This window comes from Miniopterus natalensis, chromosome 2, assembly GCF_054644295.1.
Source record: "Miniopterus natalensis isolate mMinNat1 chromosome 2, mMinNat1.hap1, whole genome shotgun sequence".
In the NCBI taxonomy this organism is placed as follows: Eukaryota; Metazoa; Chordata; class Mammalia; order Chiroptera; family Miniopteridae; genus Miniopterus; species Miniopterus natalensis.
In genome coordinates, this window is record NC_142082.1 from 139,114,267 (window position 1) to 139,139,722 (window position 25,456).

At 38.7% G+C, this 25,456-nt stretch overlaps 1 protein-coding gene and 1 non-coding gene across 4 annotated transcripts in view; both read left to right on the top strand.

The window, feature by feature from the left end:
- The window catches only part of CBX5 (chromobox 5), a 38,072-nt gene that overhangs the window by 3,479 nt on the left and 9,137 nt on the right, over positions 1-25,456 (top strand). The window contains exons 1-4 of one of the 3 annotated variants that reach the window (XM_016217996.2): positions 12,564-12,801; positions 14,746-14,924; positions 19,660-19,846; positions 23,721-23,821. In XM_016217996.2, the coding sequence (XP_016073482.1) occupies positions 14,788-14,924; positions 19,660-19,846; positions 23,721-23,821 (425 nt within the window). In that variant the 5' untranslated portion in view covers positions 12,564-12,801; positions 14,746-14,787. Of the gene's footprint in view, positions 1-12,563; positions 12,802-14,745; positions 14,925-19,659; positions 19,847-19,955; positions 20,442-23,720; positions 23,822-25,456 lie in introns of those variants that run through there. The other 2 variants (XM_016217995.2, XM_016217998.2) reach the window with 2 other exon arrangements.
- Positions 14,322-14,456, top strand: LOC148093846 (small Cajal body-specific RNA 11). The gene has a single exon (XR_015714159.1).

Sequence of the window (25,456 nt, forward strand, 5' to 3'; positions counted from 1 at the left end):
GACCTAGGATCAAACCTGCAACATTGGCGTATCAGGACAACACACTAACCATCTAAGCTACCCAGCCAGAGGTTTTTTTTCTTGCCTTTGGAATACCTGACTTGGTTGATAACAAGACAAAATGTTGAGCCTATGTTACAAAAATTAAATATCAAACACTTGTGCTTATTCCTTAGAGATGTGCTGTTGCAGCAAAACCTAAAAGAGAAAATAACACATCTTCACTGAAAACCAATCAGTAGATGAGCAGAATGGTGGTTGAGGAAAAGAAAGAACAAACCTCTGAAGTGACTGGATTTTTATATGTCTAGGAAAGTTCTGTGGTTTTCAGAGCCCTGACAGTAGCTCAAAAAAGAGAGAAAGGTGTCTAGGGTACAAGGTTTCTGAGGAAGACAACTACTTTTTGCTTTCATTGAGGTACAGTATTTTAGTTAAACACATAGACATGGCATGATTTATTTATCATATTGGAATAGCCCATTTAACAGCCCTTGGTAAAGCATTTCTTTCCTTTTTCATTCTTCTACTTGCTCTACTTTTATTTCCATTCACCTTACATGAAATTGCGCCTAAAGCTGTGTACTGTGGATATTGATTTTAAAAAGTAATAAATTATAGTGTGAAATATCATCAAATGGTGAAATATCACTTGTAACTGACTCAATCAGTATGGCTGCTATTTACACATTGTTATTCATGAACTTGGACTCTGGGGCTGTCATCTTTTTTTCCTGACGTAATCTTTGATTTTCCTTCGCTCCTTGTAGAGGATGGCTTTAGCTGATTATTGTACTATGGGAAGGAGTCCAGGTCATCCTGAGAAGAGTTGGCTTGTGCAGAGTCCAAGATGCAGATTTGTTGGATTTCTGTAAGCCACTTGAAGCCACATATTCATTTCTGATGACAACTTTACACTTCTGTTGGCAGAACACCCACAGTGACAACTGTTGCCTATGTTTAGTCTGTCCAGCAGCTCTACCAGCTAACATGTTTGGGGGAAACCTACACTATTTTTCTTAGCAGCTATGTAAATAGTAAACCTTTCTGAGTTTGTCCTCAGATTTGCCAATATTTTGGCTGAACTGCATCCTGTGATTGCCTCAATTTACCCTTTGAAATGAGGGATTAGAGGTTTTAGGCAATCTTTGGGTCACTTGAAGCACACTTCCTTTTTGGATCAGTAGTTTTATATATGTCCAGTTTATGATTAAAAAATTTTTATTTCCCCTGTGTGTTTGTTTTGGTTTTTGGTTTTTGTCTCCCCATGTGTTAGTTTCTTGTCACTGCTGTAACAAATTGCCACAAACTTGGTGGCTTCAAACAACAGGAATTGATTCTCTCATAATTCTGGAGGCCAGAAGTCTGTAATTAAGGTGTTCAGCCCCTTCTGGAGGCCCTAGGGGAGAGTCCTTTCTTTGCCTTTTTCAAATTCTGGTGGCTGTCAGCCTCATCTTGTGGCCTCATCTCTCTTTGCTCTGTCTTCACATTCTCTGTGCATTTGTATCAGAATTCCTTCTTCTGCCTCTTTTATAAGGATACATGTGATTACATTTAGGGACCATTTGGATAATCCAGGATAAATTCTTTCACATCTTTTAATCACATTATTTGCCACATAAGGTAATATTCAGAGATTCTAGGGATTAGGGCATGGATATCTTTTTTGGAGCCATCATTCAGATCAGTACACCAAGGATCTCTAACTCCTATCCAAATGAATTTTACCTAATTCAAAAAAGAAAAGGTTACTTAGAGAGAGGCAAATGGGGGGAGGGGTTCAGGAAAACCTGTTTTGTTTTTAATTTTAATTTTTATTTATTTTTTAAAAATATATATTGATTTCAGAGAGAGGAAGGGAGAGGGAGAGAGAGAGAGAGATAGAAACATCAATGATGAGAGAGTCATTGATCAGCTGCAGCCCGCAACCCGGGCATGTGCCCTGACCGGGAACCAAACCCCGATCACCTGGATCCTAGTCGACGCTCAACCGCTGAGCCACACCCGGCCGGGCTATTTTTAATAAAAAAATGTTTTTATTGATTTTTTTTTTTTTTTTTTTTTTGAGAGCGAGAGGAAAGGAGAGGGAAAGAGAAACAATGATGTGAGAGAGAAACATCAAATGGTTCCCTCCCGTACACACTCCAACTGAGGGCTGAACCCACAACTTGGGCATGTGCCCTGACAGGGAATCGAACCAGCAACCTTTTGGTGCACAAGACAGTGCTCAACCAGTTGAGCCCCACCAGCCAGGACAGGAAACCTGGGTTCTTAATTTCTGCCATTAAGTAATGATATAGTAACCTTAGGTGAGCCATTTGTCTTCTTTGGTCCTTAGTTTCTTCATCTTATATGGAAGAATTTGGGTAGGTGATAGCTAATAGCCTTCTAGACCTAACACTTTCATGAAGTGACTCCTAAAATGTCTTAAAGTTTGCTTTTGAAGTTAGTAATTTTAAATGCAAAATCAACTCATCCAATATTTTGGGTCAATGTAGTTTTGTGGTGTGGTCTTGCCTAGGACTTGAGAGCCAGAAGATTGAGTTGTTGGCTCATTGTCAGCTCCCTGGGGTATTATTAACACAGTATAACAAACCTGTACTTGTTAATTGTGTGTGATTTTTCTAAAAAGAGAATAATGGACTAGCTGGGCCATTTTCTACTTTAATGCTAATGAGGCTGTAGACTTTGTAGTCTGGATTTCCTTTCTAGTAAGAGTAGTTTGTCAAAATTAAACACTGACAGGTTTTTCTATCTGAAACTAGGTCATGGGGCTAGTTTTAGATTTTTTTTTTAATCCTCACCCGAGGATATTTTTTCCATTGCTTTTCAGAGAGAGTGGAAGGGGTGGGGTGGAGAGAGAGAGAGAGAGAGAAACATCAATGTGAGAGAGACACATCAATTGGTTGCCTCCCGCACTGGCCCCAACCAGGCAGGGAATCGAGCGTGCAACTGAGTTATATGCCCTTGGTCAGAATCGAACCTGGGACACTTCAATCCCTGGGCCCCTTCAGTCCTTGGGTCGACTTTCTAACCACTGAGCCAAACCGGCTAGGGTTAGAATTAATTTTTTAAAAATATATCTTTATTGATTTCAGAGAAAGGAAGGGAGCGAGAAAGATAGAAACATCAATGATGAGTCATCATTGATCGGCTGCCTCCTGTACACCCCTTACTGGGGATCGAGCCTGCAACCCGGGCATGTGCCCTGACTGGGAATCGAACCTCGATCTCCTGGATCCTAAGTCGATGCTCAATCGCTGAGCCATGCCCGGCCAGGCTAGAATTTTTTTAAATATATTTTTACTTTTGACAGTATTACATATGTCCCCCATTTCCCTCCCTTTACCCCTCTCTGTCTACTCCCCAGGTCTTGCTCACCCTATTTTCTGTATCTACGGACTGTAATTTTAGAATTTTTGATATGCAGTTTTATTCTTTAATCTTATTGAGCCCCTGTTCATTGCTAGGAAGAACACTAGAAAGCATGGGGTTAACTGTTGAAAGGACTATTTCAGGATCAAGTTTTATAACACACTCATGTATTTCTTCATGGAGAGGAGGAACCAAATTGAATTAAAGTATTTTCCTGATTGTAATCTACATTTCTTAGAATTAAGCAAATTTTTATCTGAGCCAGCAGGCATAATTTAATTATGTCGGAATAAAATGCCCTGTGCTAAAGAGTTCAACCAACAGGTTAGGAACTCTATCTTAAGTTTGGTTTCTGAGGCAAATACTTGAACTTCATGTACCTTGTTTCTCATCAGGGCACATGGAGTAAATCAGTAAGACTCACTTACCTCAGATGGAGTTGTGGAGTGTAATATACTGCTAATTTGTTCAGTACTTTACAACAATAAATTATATCAAAGAATCTGATAAAACATAGGCAAACCTCATTTATGTAAATAGTTAGAGACAAGCATAGATAAAACTTACAGATAGTTCAGAAAATATATTAAAGTTATTTTTAACTTCCTCTATCATCAAACATTTTACCTTGTGTTTCCTGTATATTTTCCAAAGTGTTTTCTTGTTTTTCCAAAACAGACATGAGGTAGGTAAGGGAAATAGATAACACTAGGTTAGATGATAAAGGGATCAATTCATCAAGAGGACACAACAATCCTAAGTTTTGCACAACTAATAATAAAGCTTTGAAATGTATGAAAGAAAAAACAATAGAACTGAAAAATATACATCTGCAATATGTTAAACAGCACACTTCTGAGTAAACCATGGGTTAAAGAAGAAAAAAAAGTTAGAAAATATTTTGAACTGAATAAAAATGATAACATGACATACCAAAATTTGTGAGATGTAACTAAGATAGTGCTTAGAAACTTATAATATTAAGTGCTTCAATTAAAAAAGCAAAAAGGTTTAAAGTTAGTGACCTGTTTTTCTGTCTTAAGAACCTAGAAAAAGAAGAGCAAATTAAACCCAAAGTAAGCAGAAGAAAGGAAGTAGTAAGTAGTTGATGAAGTATAAAAAAAAAAAACAGTAGAAAAAATCAGTAAAATTGAAAGTGGGTGTTTTGAGAAGATCAGTAAAATTAATATAGTTGTACCTCGGTTTTCAAACGTCTCAGTTGGCGAGCATTTTGGTTTATGAAGGCTGTAAACCCAGAAGTAAATGCTTCGTTTTTCCAACACGCCTCGGAAGTCGAACGTGCCACACCACTTCCACCAAGTGCAAGATCCTGAGGCCTAGCTGTCGGCTGTGGATCCCTCGGTTTTCCAACGTTTCAGAACCTGAATAGTCTTCCAGAACAGGTTACATTCGAAAACCAAGGTACCACAATAAACCAAGTCTGATCAGGAAGAAAAAAATGAAGATACAGATTACTAGCATCAGGAATAAGAGAAGGGACATCATTACTGATCCTACAGACATTAAAACAGTAATAAGGGAATATTATGAACAACTATGCCAGTACATTCAGTGTCTTAGATGAAATGAATCACCTCCTTGAAAGACAAACTACTAAAGCTCACTTCAGAATACAGAACTTCACTAGCCCTCTTAAGGAAATAGAATTTATAGTTAAAAACTTTCCCACAGAGAAAAGTCAAGCCCAGATGGCTTTACTGGTGAATTTTAAGAGACAGTTTAGGAAGAAATAATATCAATTCAACACAAAGACTTCAAGAAAATGAAAGAAGAGGCAACACCTAAAGCATTTGTTATTTTTAGCTTCACCTACTATCAGACATTTAACTTCTATTACTTTACATTTTTAAAGAGTTTTCTAGTTTTTTTCTCACACAGCACATCTGTGAGATAAGTAGGGCAAATAACTAATACCTGTAAGGTTAAGTGAACTGCCCAGTTCAACCTTTCAGTGATTTAGTTGGAACAGGACCCACAGCTTATTCCTAGTCCTTATACATATATTTTTGTAATATGTTTTTATTGATTTTAGAGAGAGGGAGAAAGTGAGAGAGAGAAACATAAACATCAATTGGCTGTCTCCCGCATGTACCCCGACCAGGGATCAAGCCAGCAACCTGGGCATGTGCCCTGACCTGGAATCAAACAGGCGACTTTTCGGTGCACAGGAATAACATTCAACCAACTGAGCCACACCAGTTGGGGTCCTAGTCCAGATCTTGCCATTGTTAACAAGTTACCTCTTTAGTAGCATTTTTATAACAACCTTTGGAGACAGGGCTAACCACTGACTTATCCAACGACAAACTGTTAGACTCCTCAGCCATTGAGTTGAAGACTGGGCTAGGCTCAGTGCCCCTGCAATGCTTGACACTAAGCCCTCAATAAATATCCCATAACCAAGCAAATAATTTTAGAGCAAAGATAAGAATTACTATATTAATCATCCATTTGGTATAGAATCTGAATCAGGATTGTAGTTGGAAACTAGACAAAAAGAGAGGAACATATTGTCTTCAGTAACACATCAGAATGCTCGGTGGAAGAGCTGGGTGGTCTGAGATTGGCCATCCCTTTAGCCGTTTATCTGATGGTGGCCTTTCTTTGCATTTAACTATCAATATATCTGAAGTGTAGAGCACACTTTTATGATATTGTGGCATAGTAACTCATACTTAAATGTCAATATAGATACTTGCAAAGATCTACAAGGTTCAATAATTTCTGGTGTGGGTTTGTTTCTCCTGTCATCACCCATTATGTATTTTTTTTTACAGCTTTTAAATTGCCACAGAGAGAAATTGTTCAGGATCATAATAGATGGCCAAGGAGCTGCCAAGGATACTGTTGTATGGGATGGGAAAAAGTTCAATACTGGCTTGATTTTATTTATCTAAATTGTAGGCTATGACTTCAATATAATTCATGTTGCAAATATACCAAGGTAATGGCAAAGCACAGAATTATGCCATATGTTGAAGGAATGCTCTCTTTTACTCCCTGAAGTTTTATAATCTGAGATATCTTTCTTATTCCAATTGTATAAAACCTTTTTTGTCAGCATTTATTAATCAGATTTTAGCATATTGATTTAAATTCTAATACCATCTCAACTGTTAAATTAGAGATATTTTAGAAATTTTAGTTATGGGTAAGCAAATTAATTTTTATATCTCTTGAATGTCTTCACTAAACTTAGATTATGAGAGAACATAAATTGTCTGACATAGTGGAAACTCTTCATTAAAATAGAGTATTTGTTGAAATGACCTGAAGGGTCCTTTGTAACCCTTAAGTTGCTGATGTCCAAAATCTATACAACTAGATGGTGCCACGGTAAGCACCAAGTCTTAATTTTATGGCTGTTTGAAAAATGCTTTATGACCATAATTTTATTTGGGGGTGGATACTAGTTCTTTTAACGCTTCCATATTTTGTGAACATGCTCTGCTAAAGTGGTATGTAAAAATCTAAGACTCATGGTAATGTACTCAAACATGGCTATTACTCATTTTTCTTAAGGTTTGTTTATGATGAAATCTCCAGGTTCTTTATGAAAGATGACAGGATCTAGTTCATGCATCGTCACATTTAATTAAGAGAGGGTGGGTGTGAGATTTAACACCCACCTGAGGCCGTGGTGCTTTGAGATGAGTTCGGTACATTCCAAGGATAGAGTTGTTGGAAAGTACCATCTGGAAGACATTTGCCCATAGTGCTGCCAAATTCTACTTTCTCATAAATCTTGGTATCTAACCTATTGCCTAGTGATGGTTTAAGTGTGTCCTAACTGAATTTAACAAAACTGACACTTGAGAGAAGAAATTCGGTAGATTTTAGTAAAGGAAAAACACAAGTTCCACATAAAATTATTATTTTGTGGGAATGTGATCTGGTAATGAGATATCAAGAATCTGTGTGTTACTGCTAAATATACCAGTGAACCAGATTTCCAGCTTCAAGCAGTTCTGAGCGTTGCTGTAGTACGTATTCATTTGTATTTTTTAATGGTGGTCAGATCTTAAGAGGACAGTGCAGCCAAATAAAATTTATAAGGCAGCCTTTATCTCCATTTATGATGTATATGTTTTAATCTAAAAGAAAAAAAAGTCCCTTTACTCCCTTCCTCAGTGGAGCAGGAGGCTTGGATAATCAACAAACAGGATACTTGGCCCCAGGATCATTCTATGACTGGTTGAAGCAGTGCCTTGGCCTGATTTTTAAAAGATCGCAAACTGGACCTGTGCTAGCCAAAGGGAGAACATTTCTTCCATCCTCTCTATTAATAAAGTTTGTGTTGTCTATATGTGGCTTGTTAATGATAGGGGAGTTAATGACGACAGTTAATCTTCCTTCTCAACTCTTTCCTAATCCAAGTCTCTTAAATAGACATTTAAAAAGCTTTTAACTCCTCTTGAATTGGGTGCTCATGGGCTTTTGGTGGAGGTGGAATGATAGTTATCAGCCCATTTAACAAACCTGAGATTGCCAGGACAGCTGTAATGTGCATCTCTATGCTATGTTTTTGTTAAAATGCCGCATGGCTGATACTTTGGAAATCATAAATCTAGTGGAAGAAAACAACTTTATAGAGGGTATTTTAGTTTTATGCAGTACGCGTTACAAACCTGAAATCACTAGTACTTATAGATCCTAGAGAGCAAAGAATATAGACCTGATTACAATGGTTTTGTAAGTTTGGTTTCTTTTCATGTTTTGTTACAATAAGGCTAGCTAGAGGACACTTTGAAGACAGTGCTGTAGCTGACAATATAATCTTTACCTAAATCACTAGCCTTCCCCATGGGCCTTGGGGGAGAAATGGGAATTTCTCAACCTGGGCCTAGTGAAGTCACTCATCAGTGGCATATTTAATTAACACTTATGATAGGGAGCTTTGCATATACCCTCATCCTCTCCTACTCTTTAGAATGGCTTTTTTTTTTTCTTTCCCCTGGAGAATTTTACCTTCTGAGTAGGCTTGTAGAAGTTATATCAAAACTCTAAAATGAAGAGAGAGTTTATTGATTATGCATTTTGACAGTTGGTCTGATTACCACCTCCAAATAGTTTAGTGGGTAGTTCAGTGAAGCAACTTACCAGTTATTTTCCATTACTTTTAAAATAATACAAGAAAGCTTAGAGAAAGATTTAGAATTGTGATATATATCTATATGCTTCTGCTTGTAAGCAGTAATGAAAATAAAATTTGCCACACCAAGATCTAAGAAAAGCCACCAAAACAGCTGGCATTGAAAAGGGTCTGGAGGGACTAGAGCAGAGCCTGAATTGTACAGAGCAAACAGATATCAGAGACCCAGTGTGGGTGGTTCTGTGGTTCCAGGATTGATTGGTTAATGCAAATGTTAACCATCATCTGTTCTGGATTTCCCCAGCTTTCCTCTTTAATTTCTGGGGATTGGCAGTTTTAACACGTTTTTTCTTTTATCCTTATGATGTGTGGGATTTTTTTGTTCCTCTCCTCTTTCCCCTTCACTTCCTTACTTCCCCCCCTTTTTTCCCCCTGGAAGATTCATCTGTTAAAGGCCTCTCCTGTCATCAACTTGGAATGTGGGTTCTGACTGTGCCTGACTTCAATGCTCTTTGATGTTTTTCTAAGGCTGACTCTCACCAGATCCCTGGGTTAGGTGTCTTCCGTGGCACTCAGAGGCCTGTATGGTGAATTTGCCTCGTATCGTTGATATGAAGGGTTGGTGGGGCCTGCTCTTTTCTTGTATCCTTATGGGCAGTTAAATTGTTGGAATCTATCTGTAGATGTTGATAACTTTAACAGAGAGTTCCTGGGTATGTTCAAGAAAGGGGTAAGAGCTGTTACGCCTGAAAGACTCTAGAAATTTGAGAAGCTACTCACCCCTTCCCATGGAGATTTCCACAAGGATAAGGTTGCGCTCAGAGGCTCATCCTCTCTTCCTCCTGCATGGTATCAGGATTCTACCTTAATCACTCCATCATCCTGCCAGCCTTGTCTCATTTCTCATACTGGAACACTCCCTCCTCCAGCTCAGTGTGAACCACCAGTCGTGATGCTTTATCTGGTCCAGGCTCTAGCCCTTAAATTGTCTGTCTGGCTTTGTGTTTCATTTGACCCTAATACACTGGGTCACACTGTCTAAAAGAGAATTATGTCCCCTCCAGTGTCTGAGTGCATTTCTCATTTCTTACTGCTGCTCCTGAGCAGATCTGTAACTTCAAGGTTAAGATAAGACACATTCCATCAGAACTATGTCGTCATCCTTGCCAGCTTCTGATCTGTGACTATCCAGGAGATTTACAATACAATTGCATGCCATTCTTTACAGAATATTATGGTTAGACTCTGACTCCTGGCATCAGGCCCAATTTGATTTGTCAGCTGTTACAAAACCCATTTCCTAAAGAATAAGGGACCTCAGCCATGTGCCCTTTAGTCAGGTCTTAAGAATGGGAAGGAAGGAATTGATCTGACTCTTTATTCCCTGCTGTTTTAGGGAGAGGGGTGGACTCCAGAATATTTTTTGTCCCTTTCCTCCTTGAATTCACTTTTTTCCTAAAGTGTTAGTGTTGCTCTCATTCTTTCCTGTCCTTTATTCCTTCACAGAATTACTATTAGTCTTTTCATTGTCATCTCCTATGCTTTTCTGAGTTTTAAGGCATAAGAATAAGTATTTTACCCTTGAGATAGAACGTATCTGCCTATTCCCTGAAGGTTTATTAGTTTACCATTGCTTAACTGACAGGGACACTGTTCCTCCTTTCTTGCTGTCTAACATGTTGACCTGCAGGAGTTACTGCATGTGATATGGTTTAACTGCTTAGGAATTTGGAAGGTCATATTTCCTGCTGCTGTTGTATTCGGCCCTATAATATTTTTACAAAAGCTTCTCTTTAGGGGACTGAACAGCTCTTTGGTTTCAACATAAACTCACTCTTTCCCTAGGAGGTAGGCAGTGGAGATTTATTTGGCCCATTTTAGTGATTCTGGGGTTAGATAAAAAATTTACTCAAGATCACACATGGCAAGTTAATCACAGAATCAGAACTCTGATCTAATTCTTTGGCATTCTTTTCAAATACCAGTTAAACAAAAATTTAGCTTCCATGGCTTAAAGTTTTTTTAAAAGAAAAGGTTTATCAGGCCATTGCTAGCAGGAAAAAAAAAAAGAGACCGATCTTGGGGTATGGAGTCTAAACCACCAGCAGCATGGCTAGGTAGGATAGACAAAATGTCCACTGTCCTGGAGTTTTGCAAGCATTTTTATGTATCAGGTAGGGAGGAGAAAGATGTAATTGTTCTGAAAGGATTTATATTAGCTATAGACAAAGGGGGTGGGAGAAGGTGAAACAGGCTAGTTCTGGGATAGATGCAATCGCAATAGAGTCCTTAAAGAGGAAGTGTCCCCTCTTGTGGTTAACTATGGGCAGCAGATTGGAAAGTTCATGTGTAAATAAGATGTGTAGGCTTCTGGGATTCTGTGGTGCCTGGCTTTATTTCTCTTGGATAATCTCAGAAATAGCCACCTGGAAATTAATCCTAAATTCCAACAGATACATATAGGAAATGTGAGCAGTTTTTTGTCAGAGCTAGCCCACAGCTATTAACAGACTAATGTTCTCTCTCTTTCTCTCACTCTCTGGCTGCTGTAATTTTAATTTAGAACATCTCAGGATATTTTTCTTATCATCCCTTAACTCTGAGAAATTGAAAAAAAAGGCAGGAAAAGTAAAAAAAGTAAACTTTTACTCAGAGATATCATGATGGGTTCATTTAAAGTTAAGGAAATCTGTAGTTGAAAACTGTCTACTTTGCGCTCATACTCTATAATTTCTTCTGTTTGATAACCAAAATAATTACCATTCTCTGCTTTTTCCTCAATCGGGTTGCTTTTGATTGTCCATTTCTATTACTCTCCTAAGGCAGCCACCTCTGACTCTAAAGACAAGCTATCTATAAAGCAGAGCAGGGTTTTGGAGCTCTCTAGAATGTTCTTTTGGGCCAGGAGAAATGCAGATTTATGGGACTGCAGGTTCCTAAGTATCTTTTCTTTATCTCAGTTCTCCTTTCCTCAAATATTAGGGGTTATTGATATACATAATTTTAATTATATGTTGTTTGAGGTGGGTAGTAATTATTTTGAAATTTGTTACATAGCATTACAAGAACTAATAAGAAGCGGTTTTAACAGTATTAGTAATGGTTGTGGCTGGACTGCTTCCCCCCCTTTTTTTTGTTAATCCTCATTGGAGGATATTCTTTCCATTGATTCTTAGAGTGGAAGGGAGGGGAGAGAGAGAGAAAATAGAGAAAGAGAAACACAGGTGTGACACATGGTGAGTTGCCTCCAGCACAGGCCCTGGGTGGGAATTCTGCAACCCAGGTATGTGCCGTTGATCTGGAATCGAACCCTTGGCCCAATGCTCCAACCACTGAGCCAAACCGGCTAGGGCTTCCCTCCTCTTTTTTAAAATTACTTAAAGAGTAAGTTATTTTTTTCTATCTATAATTTCAGTTGAAAGGTTCTTTGATAATGTTTCAAGGCTCTTGGTTCTCTTTCTGTATCTAGTAATCTCCCAAAGAAGGACAGTTATATAGTATCCCAAATACTCTCCTTCCACTTTTTGTGTTATCTCTCCCTTCTCCCCCCCCCCCCCCCCAGCAATTTTAATTAACTGTTCAGTGACAGATGGTAGAAAAGGCCTTGTGTAAAGTGCTTCTGGTGGGCTAGATTAGGGGGTGGTTGGTTTGCACTGATTCTGTTGTAGAAGGACCTAGCCTTCCCCTCCCCCTTCCAGTTGAGCTATAATCCTGTTAGATGATTTTAAAATGCTATTGATTAATTCCCAGTGATCTTAGAGGAATAAGCGAAAGTTTTGGATTTAAAACCCAGGAACCAATTCCCTTGAGCTCTTGAGGCCAAGGTAGGTACCTTCCAACTTCTTCGTCCAGTCTTCACTGAAAAGGAAAGTTAAGGCTTTTAACTTTTCAGTTTGCCTCTCCCCTCTTAATCTAGTACTGCTGCCAGTTGCCATGGCAACGGACTGGGACAGCTGCGCAGTGGCGCCCAGGCAGCTGGGTGGGGGCGGGGGAGCTGTCTGCCCGCCAAACCCCAGATCTGGGAGGGGAGGCCCCTCCTGTTAGCCCAGAGGGAAAGAAAGAAGTGGGGCGATCCGGTAGGTAAAGGAGGGAACACCCATTCATTTTCTCCCTTTGGGGAGCCCCTTCTGCATGAAGGTATAAAGGGAGATTTCCTCTTTTCTCCCTCAAACTGAAGAACACATATGTAAATCCTTGTTTTTCCTCGTGAGGCTGGGGAGGCCATAGCCACAATGCTTAACTGCATGCATCTAACTCAGGGCTGATTTTAACCCCAGCGCTCTGACCTAAACTGCTCAGCTCCCGGAAATTCCAAGGTGAGTGGGGGTGGGGTGGGGTACTCTCCCTGGAATATGACATTTCCTGACTCTGGTGAGATCGGAGGCAGTTTTTATTTTAAATAAATCAAATCTGATATTTTTTTTCTTACAGTTTAGAACTCTCTTCTAAATTCATGGAAAAATTATTTTGAAACCCCATACTTAGATTCTCCCGCCCACCCCCTCTTCCAAATAAAGTATTTTAATGAAAACTTAGTTTTATTACAAGGCAGTAATGGGTACAGGCAGTATTTTTGGTGAGCAGATCTACTGCTAGCAAGTTCTGGAAATATGGTACCCAACTATTTATTCTTGGAATAATTCCTTAAATTTTGCTATTTGAAATAAATTAGATGCAACTTTTTATGCTACTTGACCTGAACAAAATTCTGAGATTAGTAGTGGCCTTCCCTAATCCTGGAAATGGTCTTCTGGTCAAGATGGAAATATTTTTATAGAGAGTGCTGAAAAAATTCTTTAAAGATTACAGCAAAATAAATATGGAGTTCAGCTAAGAAAACAATTCCTGCTAATTTATAATCCAGACCGTAGGCACCATTTAACATGGTTAAAGAAGAATTCTTAAAAATGATTATGGTAACAACGTGGGAATTTAAAAAAAATAGATTCTCTGTTGAGTACCCCCTGGTTGTGCATATTTCTGAGCTTAACTCAATTTCCATTTGTGTTGCCTTCAGCTTTCCTTGGGCCAATGAATGGTTCCTCTGTGTTTTGAGGCTTCATGTTGATGTGAGTCTGGGGCCAGACTTCTCTTTCTTCCTCCTCTTTCTTTGGCCTGAAGTCAACTCAAGTTAAGAGGGGAGGTACCTCTTTAACTATTTGTATTAGTTGAGCCTTGAGAATTACTGAGCAATCCAATGACTAATTTTGATTTTTAGGACTAAAAAAATTTTTTCTCCTCCCTGCCTCCCTCCCATACCCAAATGAAAAAGGAGGCTTAGTGTGTTTGAGATGTCAGTCTTGCTTTTGTGAGCTGATGGATGTACCGAAGAGACAGGCTCAATTTGTTAAAGAGAAATGTACCGAGACACTGAAAATGTGGTGAAGATGCCAGAGCAGGCCTTTTTTGTGCGGCTAAGAAACTGACCCGTCAAGATGCTCAGAGCAGAAAGTTACATTTGGTGGCTTTTCTTTTTTTCATTTTTATAAAGAACTGTATTTACCTTGGAGGGAAAGGTTTTACTTCTATCATGGTTCTTTTAACTGCATGTTTTCCACATTTTTGTTTGAGTTCCTGGCTTGTAAGCAGTTACAGAAGTAGCCAAGAGAAACAAATGACACTACTTGTCTTTTGGAATCTGAAATTAGAAGAGTTAGACAGTTGTGCCATCTAATTTTGGTCCTGTTAGTTGAAGAGAAAGTTGTGCTTGGGAAAGCAGGGATAGATCCATTTTTATTAAATTCTTAGGATTCGTATGTAGAATGTTTCAACACCTGAGAAAAGGGTACATAGCAATTGTGTTATATCCTCTGCATCTCATCAAGAAGAGACAAACTTGTCCTGGCCTATGCTTTCTCTGCTTCCTTGTGCTCAGTTGTAACGGGAGCCTGGCAGGATACACAGCAGTCTCTCTCTCAGTTTAGGAGGGCTGTCCTGAGGCTTAGGGCTTTTAAAGGCATGAGAAACCTGGCCAGGTGGCTCAGGTGGTTGGAGCGTCATCCTGTGCACCTCAAAGGTTACAGGTTCGATTCCCAGTCAGGGCACATGCCTAGGTTGCAGGTTCAAACCCCAGTTGGGGAGCACACAGGAGACAACCAATGGATATTTCTCTCTTACATTAATGTTTCTCTCTCTTTTTCTCCCTTCCTCTCTCTCTCAAATCGATAAACATATCCTCAAGTGAGGATTTTAAAAAAGAAGAGACAACAAGTTTTAACTCCTCACATGGATTCTGACCATTTTGTCCTTCCCATTTGCAGGAACCCAGTGGCCTTAGTCCTTCAGGTGGAACAGCGTGCACCATGGGAAAGAAAACCAAGCGAACAGCTGACAGTTCTTCTTCAGAGGATGAGGAGGAGTATGTCGTGGAGAAGGTGCTAGATAGGCGTGTGGTTAAGGGGCAAGTGGAATATCTACTGAAGTGGAAAGGCTTTTCTGAGTAAGTGCCTGCTCTTAGGCCTTAGGACTCTGCAGAGGTAGACACTTTTGGTTTATTTTCCTGTGAACCATGGCCATTTTGTCGTCCCCTGTCCCCCCACCTGCACTCCTTTCCTAAGAGAAGACACAGCAATAAGCTAAACAAAGTCTTCTCCCTCTTTGGTGCTGGTATTCCAATGATAATACTTTTGAGAGGCAGGATAATGAATTGGTTAGGAACATAGTCTTGGGAGCCAGATTGCCTGAGTCCAGGTTCTTGTGCCACCACTTATGATATGAGCTGGGTGACCTTGGTTAAGTTCCTTAATCTTTTTTTCTTCTCAATAAAGTAGGGATAAGAAATAATACTTGTAATAGAGATGTTGGGTAGATATAGAGAGCCTGACACATAAGCTCAGTGTAAGTAGAAACTGTTACTGTTCTTTTGGATATAACTAAGCTAAAACACATACACTGAAGAAGAAGATGATGATGATGAAGTAGTAGTCATCATCATGGATCCTGTAGCCCACAGCTTTCCAAAATGATCTCTGGACCTCCGAACTGTCTTTAGGATGAAGCACTTACCTTTTTTTTTTTAATGTTCCTTCAGGTTCTATTGTTACTTGATTTTTAAAAAAATTGATTTTAGAGAGGAAGCGAGAAAGAGAAACATCGATTGTTGTTCCACTTATTTATGCATTCACTGGTTGATTCTTCTTTTTTTTTTAATCCTCACCTGAAGATATTTTTTCCATTGCTTTTCAGAAAGAGTGGGAGGGGGAGAGAGGGGGGGAGAGACAGAAACATTAATGTGAGAGAGACACATTAATTGGTTGCCTGCCACACATGCCCTGACCAGGGCCGGGGATCGAGCCTGCAACCAAGGTACATGCCCTTGGCCAGAATCAAACCCAGAACCCTTCAGGCCGCAGGCCAATGCTCTAACCACTAAGCCAAACTGGCTAAGGCTCATTAGTTGATTCTGATATGTACCCTGACCAGATTAAACCTGCAACCTATTGAGCTACCCAGCCAGGGCTGAAGCACTTATCTTTTTTTTTCTTCTTTTTTTTAATCCTCACCTGAGAATATTTTTTCCATTGCTTTTCAGAGAGAGTGGGAGAAAGGGAGGGAAACATCACAGACAGACATCAATTGGTTGTCTCCGGCATGGGCCCTGAGTGGGTCCAGGGATCGAGTCTGCAACTGAGGTATATGCCCTTGGCCCGAATCGAACCCGGGACCCTTCAGTCCACAGGCTGATGCTCTAACGACTGAGCCAAACTGGCCAGGGCTGAAGCACTTATCTTTTTTAAAAAATATATCCATATTGATTTCAGAGAGAGGAAAGGAGAGAGAGAAAGATAGAAACATCAATGATGAGAGAGTCATTGATCGGCTGCCTCCTGCACACCCCCGACCCGGGATGGAGCCTGCAACCCAGGCTTGTGCGCTGACGGGAATTGAACCCCAATCACCTGGATCCTAGGTCGACTCTCAACTGCTGAGCCACGCCCGGCTGGGCAGAAGCACTTATCTTAATGAGACTTAAATCTGAGGCCACAGTCTCATGTGTCTCCCCCTACCACCACCAAGTATGTATTTATTTTTGAAAATTTCAAATATACAACTGAGGCCAAAGAAATTGAGTGAGCACGCAGATACATACCACCTACTTTCGGTGATTAACATTGTAATGTAACCTATCCGTCTATTCCTTTATCCATCATTCTATTTTTTTTAAAAACCCTCTTTTTAAGTCAGCTTTAAGAATGATACTGAAGTGATGACTAGCATGTCTGTTAGGCAGTAACTGGCTTTATGCTGATACTAAAGTAGGTTATTATTTTCTTTGAAATAAATAGAACTAGACACATTGAAGCATAGAAGTAGTACCTTGAAAAGTAAAATATGAGAAGCTGTGTAATCATTAGGCATTTTGCCTCAATTGGCGATTCTTTTCTTATGATGCCTGATAACAAAGTGGATTTCTCAGAACCCCAATGAACTGATAAGAAATGGATTAGACTCCTTAGAGTGGTGCTGGCCAGTAGAAATATAATGCATGCCACATGTGTAATTTTAAATATTTGGTGGCCACATTAAAGAAACATGAAGTTAATTTTAATAATACATTTTATATAACACAGTATACCAAAATGCTATTTCAACAATAATTTTAGAATTGAGGTTTTTTACATTGTTTATTCATACTAAGCCTTCTAAATCTGATGTATATTTTACATTTTATAGCACATCTCAGTTCAGACTACTCACATTTCAAGTGCTCAGTAATCACATTTGGCAAGTAGCTACCATATTGCACGTCTCAGCTTTAAAGTGTAGGATTTGAATATACTAAAAGAGTCAATGTTTTGACAGTACCTTTGGACAAAGGTATGAATCAAGAGCCTTCAGAACATACTTAAGGTTATTTCATTACATGAGTCAAAGTTTCTTACCCATAGCACTGTTTTAGGTGGGATGGTTTGTGCACTACAGGATGCTTAGCATCTCTAGCACACAGAGCACTAAAGGTGGGTAACACAGCAATCAGAATATGCCCCCTATATTTCTAAAGGAAAATAAAAGAGGAAGAGACAAGGCTTGGGTTAGACAGATTAAGCATTTGTCCTTTGTCAGAAATGCCAGGATTTCATTAAAGCCTGGAACAAATTTTGCCCCCTCAGCATTGTCTACAACTAAGTACCTACTGTTTGCTAGGCAGTGGTCAGATTCTACCTTGGTTGATATAGAAACAGCACTATCAGTATGGTAGGAAAAGGGATAATCGCATTATAGGACTGGCTTTTTGTGCTATGAACAGAGACTCTCCTACCCCTATATGTAGTGTTGGCATGCCTCTTGATTTTGGTACCTTAATTTCTTCTGGAATAGTAAACTATATGGTCTGTGGATTTGGGAAAAGTTATTGTGTGAGGAATTTTTTTGGCTGAAAAGGGGCTATGAACGAGAGGCTTTTCTAGTTCTAGCTCAAATGTCTTAAAAATAAATTTTGTCTCATTCTTAAGTTCCTTTTGCAGAAAGTTGTTTAAGTCTAGAGTATATCAGATTTTTTCATCATTCTGCTTCTTACATTTGAGTCAAGTTATGTCATGTATTCAAACCATTCCTAACTAAAGATTCCTTATTTTAGCCCGGCCGTTGTGGCTCAGTGGTTGAGCATCAACCTGTGCACCAAGAGGTCACCAGTTTGATTCCCCATCAGGGCACATGCCCGGGTTTCGGGCTCGGTCCCCAGTAGTGGGCATGCAGGAGTTGTTTCTCTCTCTCCCTCTCCCTTCTCTCTCTAAAATCAATAAAAACATTTAAAAAAAAAAAATAACAAAAAACAAAATATCTAAAATGGATAGTACATAAAATAAAAAAATGTTTCCAAGTCAATGAAAGAAAGTATTGTAGAAACTGCTTCTCTGGTATGTTTACAGATGTATCTTAATGTAACCTAGTTCTTACTATATAACCAAAAGAACCTCTGTCACTAGCTAGGGGTGAAGAGGATGCCTGGTGTAGTTTTCCCATGTAGATACATTTGTTGCTTTGATTTCATAAGCTTATGATGGAGTTGGGGGTTTGGTTTTGTAAAATCTATGCCAGGAATACAGAGAAAACTGAATACCAACTATTTATTTTCCTCATAATAGGACTCTTGATCCAAGTTTAATTAGACCCAATTATTTAGTTTGGGTTATTTATTTATTTTACTTATTACTATAATAATGTATTTTTAACTGCTTAGTAACAGTAGACTTAAATCCAGACCATTGAATTAATGCACTCCAATCCCCACTTCTGAGTCTTCACCTTATAGTTTGTCTATATTCTAATGATTTAAGCTCTTACTGCCTTTTGTCTAAATAACTATTTCCAGCCCTCCAATAATTTCTTCAAAATATAAGTAACATTTCACGGGGCGGGCAGTGTATGATTTATTAGATTGCCCTTTCACGGATTTGCATAGATGACTGTATGTATGAAGTCACATTATTTTGTCACTTATAGAGTTCATTTTGAGTTTTTAACACCTTTATTTGGGTATCATTTACAATCTGTAAAAATCATTCATTGAAAGTGTATGGTTTGTGATTTTTTTTAGTAAATTTATGGAGTTGTGTAACCATCCCCACATTCCAGTTTTAGAACATTTCCATAGCCTTCCCAGATTTCCTTTAGCCCATATATAGTTAATCCCTAGACTCATACCCAGACCCAGCATCAGGGAATTACTGATCTGAAATGCTTTCTATCTCTAAAGTTGTCTTTTCTAGACATTTCATATAAATAGAATCAGACAAAATAGTCTTTTGCATCTGGTTTCTTTCACTTAGCATAATGTTTTTGAGGTTCTTTCATGTTGTAGCATGTATTAATTAGTATTGTCTTCCTTTTTGCTATTGAATAGTAGTCTTATTATATAGATATATCAGATTTTGTTTATTCACCAGGTCATGGACATTTGAATTGTTTTGTCTTTTGGCTATTAAAATGCTGCTATAAATAATTGTGTACAAGTTTTTTTGGTGGAGATATCTATGTGTATATATATACACATATATATATACTTTTTGTTTGTTTGTTTGTTTTTCTTGGATAAATTCCTAGGATTAAATTTGTTATCTCCTTTAAGGGTAGGGTTTCTTTCCCTTTTGCCTACTTGTCCTCTTTAAACTAAGGCTTTGGATTCCGGCCCCCCCCCCAATTCTTTTCCTTTTTTCTCTGTTCTTCTTGCCCAGGGAGCACAATACTTGGGAACCTGAGAAAAATTTGGACTGCCCTGAGCTAATTTCTGAGTTCATGAAAAAGTATAAGAAGATGAAGGAGGGTGAAAATAACAAACCCAGGGAGAAGTCAGAAACTAACAAGAGGAAATCCAGTTTCTCAAACAGTGCTGATGATATCAAATCCAAAAAAAAGAGAGAGGTAAGCTTTCTTTCCCCTTTTCCCCACAAATTATTCTTTTGCCACCCCCTCCCTCTCTCTTCTCCCCACTCCTCAAAAAGAGCCTTATTTTGTTTATTTCTGTTCTAAGGATGACCTGCAAGGTAAAATTGTTGAACAAAAGAGCTTCCAGGGAGGTATGTTGATTAACTACAGCGCCCCCTCCTGGCTGAATGAGAAATGTAATATATGTACACTGAATTGTATTAAGGTGACAAAATTAAATCTGGACAAAACATTCAGCCACTCTCTGTCTTCTCCAGAGAAGAACGCTAAGCTGTCTTAGAGAGGAAAGGTTTTTGGTGAATTTTAAGAATAGAAAAAGGCTTTAAAACGTTCACCACTTCCTTTTTTCTTTTGGTCCAAAGATAGCCCTTATTTTCAGTCCTTTATATTCTTTAATTTTGTCATTGAGATGAAATTCACATATATACAATTAATCATTTTAAAGTGTATAGTTCAGTGACATGTATATTCTCTTTTGATCTTATTTGTATGTACTTTACATTAGAAATTAATTTTCGTCTCTTTTTTTTTTTAATCCTCACCTGAGGACTAAAATTCATTGATTTTTTTTTTTTTTTTTTTTTTTTTTAGAGAGAGGTGAAGGGGGGAGGGGGAGAGAGAGGCATTGATGTGAGAGACAAACATTGATCATCTGCACCCTGACTGGAGCCAGGGATCAAACCTTCAACCTAAGTATATGCAGGGAACCAAACCTGCAACCTTTTGGGGCACCGATGATGCTCCAGCAAGCTGAACCACAATGGCCAAGGTTTCATCTTTTTTAATCTTTTTATTGTTCATTTTGGAAAGTCTTTTTATGAAATTTTGGGTTGATTCAGTTGCTTTAGATCTCAAGTAGCTAGCATAAGGAGTGTTATTACCTCTTTTTTTATCTATATCTTTTCCATCTGTGCACACACATACACCCCCCTCCAGCTTCCACTCCTTTATTTCAAGGTTGTGAAACATTTTATGGTGAAGGATGTATCATACCCTTAAAGTTTAATAAAATAAAAGCATAAGTCTGCTTCTGAATCTTCTAGCATCACTGTCATAAGCATCCCTATTTATCTTCATTCTACTTGGATACCTGTCTTTCTAGAGCATTAGTTCTCAGTTTTGGCTGTACTTAGAACCACAAGGGTGGGATGGGGGGCTGCTTTTAAAAACCTCCAGAGCCCAAGATGTACCCCAGACCAAACCAGTTAAATTCAAATTTCTGTGGGTTGGATCTAGGCATCAATATTTTATAAAGACTTATATAAGTGATTCCTGGTCTCCATAGGAGAGAAAATGGGAGACCAGATTTCCCAAAAGGATTGATGTAAGTGAAAGATTGGAGGCTGCAAGTGAAAAAGGACTCTGGGTTTGTGTCTGTCTCCTTATTTGTTTCCCTCGTTAATTTTATTTTTTACCTTATTTTTAAAACTGCCCTATTCTGGTAAGGTATGTATATCATTATGATAAACTATCTCATTACAATAAACTGCCGATAAAGAATTTGAGAATGCCTTCCCTTCTCTAAGGAGCTAAGATTTGAGTCATTCTTTTTCCTTTCTAAAATTTATTGGGGTAACATTGGTTAATAACATTATATATGTTTCAGGTGTACACTTTCATAATACATCTTTTATTTTTTTGGTCCTTTGTAGTCCTGCTTTTGTCATTTGATTAATTCTCCAGCTAAGTAAAGAGACCAAAAAACAACACAGCATAAGACTTCTAACTAGCCATTTGTGACATATAGTGTGTATTTCCTCTACCTAGGTTTCTGTCTTTTTATTTTTTTAAATTTTTATTTATTTTTATTTTTTTTGTAAGATAGAGTTCTTCTTTGTTTACTTGTTGTGCGTGTTTTTTAAATTGAATTGCTGGTGCGGCAGCGGTTCACAACACTGTACAGGCCCCGGTGCCCAGCTCTCCAGCACAGCGTCTGCCCAGAACTGTGTGTTCACCGCCCCAAGTCGGGCCCGTCCGCGGTCATTTATCCCCCATACCCGCACCTCACCCCCTCACCCCCTGTGTACAAACACAGTAGCGTCCTTCAGATGTGTCTCGGGCTCCCGTTCCCTCACGGCTGCTCTGCCTCTTAGGACCTTTCCTTGAGTGGGCTGGTCTGGTTTCTGTCTTTTTAAAAAGGAGCAGTCTGGCTTAGAACCACCGGCCAATGCAGAGTTTTGTTCCTAGGCCAGGTTCTGATGCTACTGACCTTGAAAACAACCCCCACTCGTCCCTTACATTGTAATGCTCATCTGGGGCCCCTGACAGCATTCTCAACAGTGCTGGTGGCTGTCAGCTAGGCAGCTAGGAAGATAGGTGATTGTATGTTTTAAAGGTACAGGAGGGGATTGCATTTCTTTTCTTTAAACCACTGCAGAAAAAATTTGTTAGTTGGCATTATGCCTGATTTAAGATTACTGCCTCTGTGATGATTTTTGCATTTTCCTCACCTCGTCTCCTATTCAGCAACTTGAACATTTTTCTTCTCTTCCCTCCCTATGTGGCAGACTGTTTTCAGCCGCCAGCTATGATTTACGACTCAGTTCATGTGCCAGCATTCCAGCTGTGAGCAGCTGTGTGCACATCTGGGAACCTCCTCCCCTTAAGAGCCCCCAAAAGAGGCTATGTTTTTGAGTCAGTATCTCCCCTGATTCATGCATGGAATTTCCTTCCCAGTGTGGGTTCTGGTATCTTTGGGGACCACTTGGACCCTGAATGTTTGTATGTCTCAGAAGAGAGCAAGGAAGGTGAATGTCAGATCAAAGAGATTTTATTATGAAAATCAGATATTAGTTCATTTGCACAGTCTTTATCTTCCATAATAAGGTTTTTTTAAGTTACCTGCTTTGTGCCCTGGCTGCTGTTGTTGGAGCATCATCCTGCACACCAAAAAGTGTCAGGTTCAATTCCCATTCAGGGCACATACCCAGGTTGTGGGTTTGATCCCAGGTCAGGGAATGTGCAGGAGGCAGCCGATCAGTGTTTCTCTCCCCCCTCCCCCCCCAAAAAAATATAATTTTTTTTTTTTTTAATTACCTGCTTTATATAAAATTTTGCCATTTTATTCTCACCAGTGGCATCACACCTGAATCAGACCCTGTGCTCCTTATCTAGACTGCATGATTGCATTCTAGCCAAATTTGAATACTCCCCTAGAGAATAATCAGTTTGTTTGTTTGTTTTTAAGCACTGTCCAGTTCTGTTCTCTAATGCTAATGACTCATCCACATCAGGAGCAGATAGGCGCAGACCAGGGCCTCCTCTCTAAACGCATGGGTAATACAGTATGTGAGCTCTGAAAGAAATTTGTTGTTTTATGGTACTTCCTTGAATCATTCTTACTTCTGTTCTTCCATAAATATAGATGATTATGTGAAAAGAAATATTAAAAATACTGGCCAGTGTTAAGGTAAACTAAAGTCTGAAAAAATAAATAAAGATGGAGAGGTATGGTATATTTGAAGTTTATAATATGAAAAAGGGTTCAGTTTGGGTAAACATGGACTTATCATCTCAAGCAATTTAGGGGTAATCACATTATAGCATTAATGAGATTGGATTAGAAGAGTTCCCAGATGATGACTCCAGGATATTTTAAGGGATATTTAAGAGTTTTAGGGGCCACTTTTAATCTTGAACGACTACTGGAGGGACAACTGCATCTTCTTGCAAAAATATATTTTGGCATTACTGTCACTGGGTGACCCAATATTGTGTTTATTGAATTTTAAGAATTTAATTACAAAAATGGTATCAGGTGGTATTAAATTAGGTTGTGCTTTGTTAAGCTGAGAGATAGGGAGGTTTTTAACTCTCCAAGCTGTAACTTTTCTTCATCTTCTATTTATAGCAAAGCAATGATATTGCTCGGGGCTTTGAGAGAGGACTGGAACCAGAAAAGATCATTGGGGCAACAGATTCCTGTGGCGATTTAATGTTCCTAATGAAATGGTGAGAGCGATTGGGTCTTACTCTACAATTGTGGGGTTTTTTTGACCAGTAACTTGAATTTGTATGGAAGATAGATAGGGAAGACTGAGTATTCCCCAACCAAGAATGTTGATTGTCAAGGATCTCTAATTGACACCAACTGTCAGTATTAAATGGGAATTTTGGTTTGGAATGAATTCTAGAATTCAAAACATTCTCAAGCTTTAGTATTAAGCCAAATTATATTATATTAGCCCACATACCAGAAAGGGTAGATTTGAGGTTGGAAACATAAACATGACCTACCCATTATTTTTTACACAGTTCTGAATCATTTGCCATCAGACCAGGAGCTTGTGGCCACGGGATAGGAGTTGAGTGGGCTTTCTGCCATCACTGAAGACCAAGACCACTGAATAATGTCTAAAAGAGAAAAATAATCGAGCAAAAAGCATTACGAATAATACTGGCCAAAGCACAAGTTATTTCATCCAGTAGAGGGAATGGCTTTTAGAGGAAAGCACAGTTACTTCTCCTCAATATGGTTTCTAAAAGATAGGGTGATTTATGGTCTGGCCCCCACTGCCTCCTGTATCCAAGTCTTCTGCGCTTATGATTTAGATTTGGTCCCTAAATAGAGGGTTCATGCTTTGGTGCCACTTAGGAAGCTAATTACCTTAAACATTGTATAATCAAAAGGTTTAACATTTTATTTGATCAAAATTTTGCTGGTAAATTACCCAAAAGCCTATTTTTGAAGAATAACTATACTCTTTCAGAAGTAAGGAGCTGTATTGACTATTTTTCCCACTCAGTCATATGTGCTACATAAGATTTATAGTCGCATATTAACTAGCTCTTTGCACCACAGTCCAAATTTGAGTATCTTCTCTAAGCTGTGGGTCCCCCCCCCACACTCAATACTTTCCTCCATGAATTAAACATCTCAGTTTTCTAGACAAGGAGGTAGTTGTCTTTGCTCACATGTCAGTGGAATTTTGATTAAATTTTTTTTTCCGTGATTTGGAATCCTGGTTAAGGAATTTGCTATATTTTTTGTTATACATTGTAGTAAAGCCTGTGTAACTTGGATAATTGAAATTTGCAGCTAATTCCTACATTTCATTTTAGTAGTAGATTTTACATTTTTCCTACTCTCCCTTTTATAACTACTGTTTCTGACTTAAATTTCTGTTTTCTTATTGCTCCAATCCACTGTTCTGACCAAAAGGATAAAGAATGTTTAAACGGGCACCAGATGTTAGGACTCTTTCACTTATGATTGAGAAACTGGATTGATCAATTTATGCATAATCAATAAGGATGAATGTATGTTTGATTGTGCGTTCGTTCACAGGCTCACACATACAAATAAAAATTATGGGAGCAGAATTTATATAATATAATTTTCAGCCTTTTGATTAAACCTGCTATGTTTCCCAACTAAATTCTAGCTGTGAAGATTTCTCTTTCTGTCTGATATAGTAATGAAATGATATTCACTAACACAGTAGTTAGTAATACAATCATCCTCCCTTATCCGTGGTGGATACATTCCAACCTGTCCCCCCCGCCCCCAGCCCAGTGGATGCCTGAAAACTGCTGATAGTACAGAACCTATATGTACTGTGATTTTTCCTATACATAGATACCTAT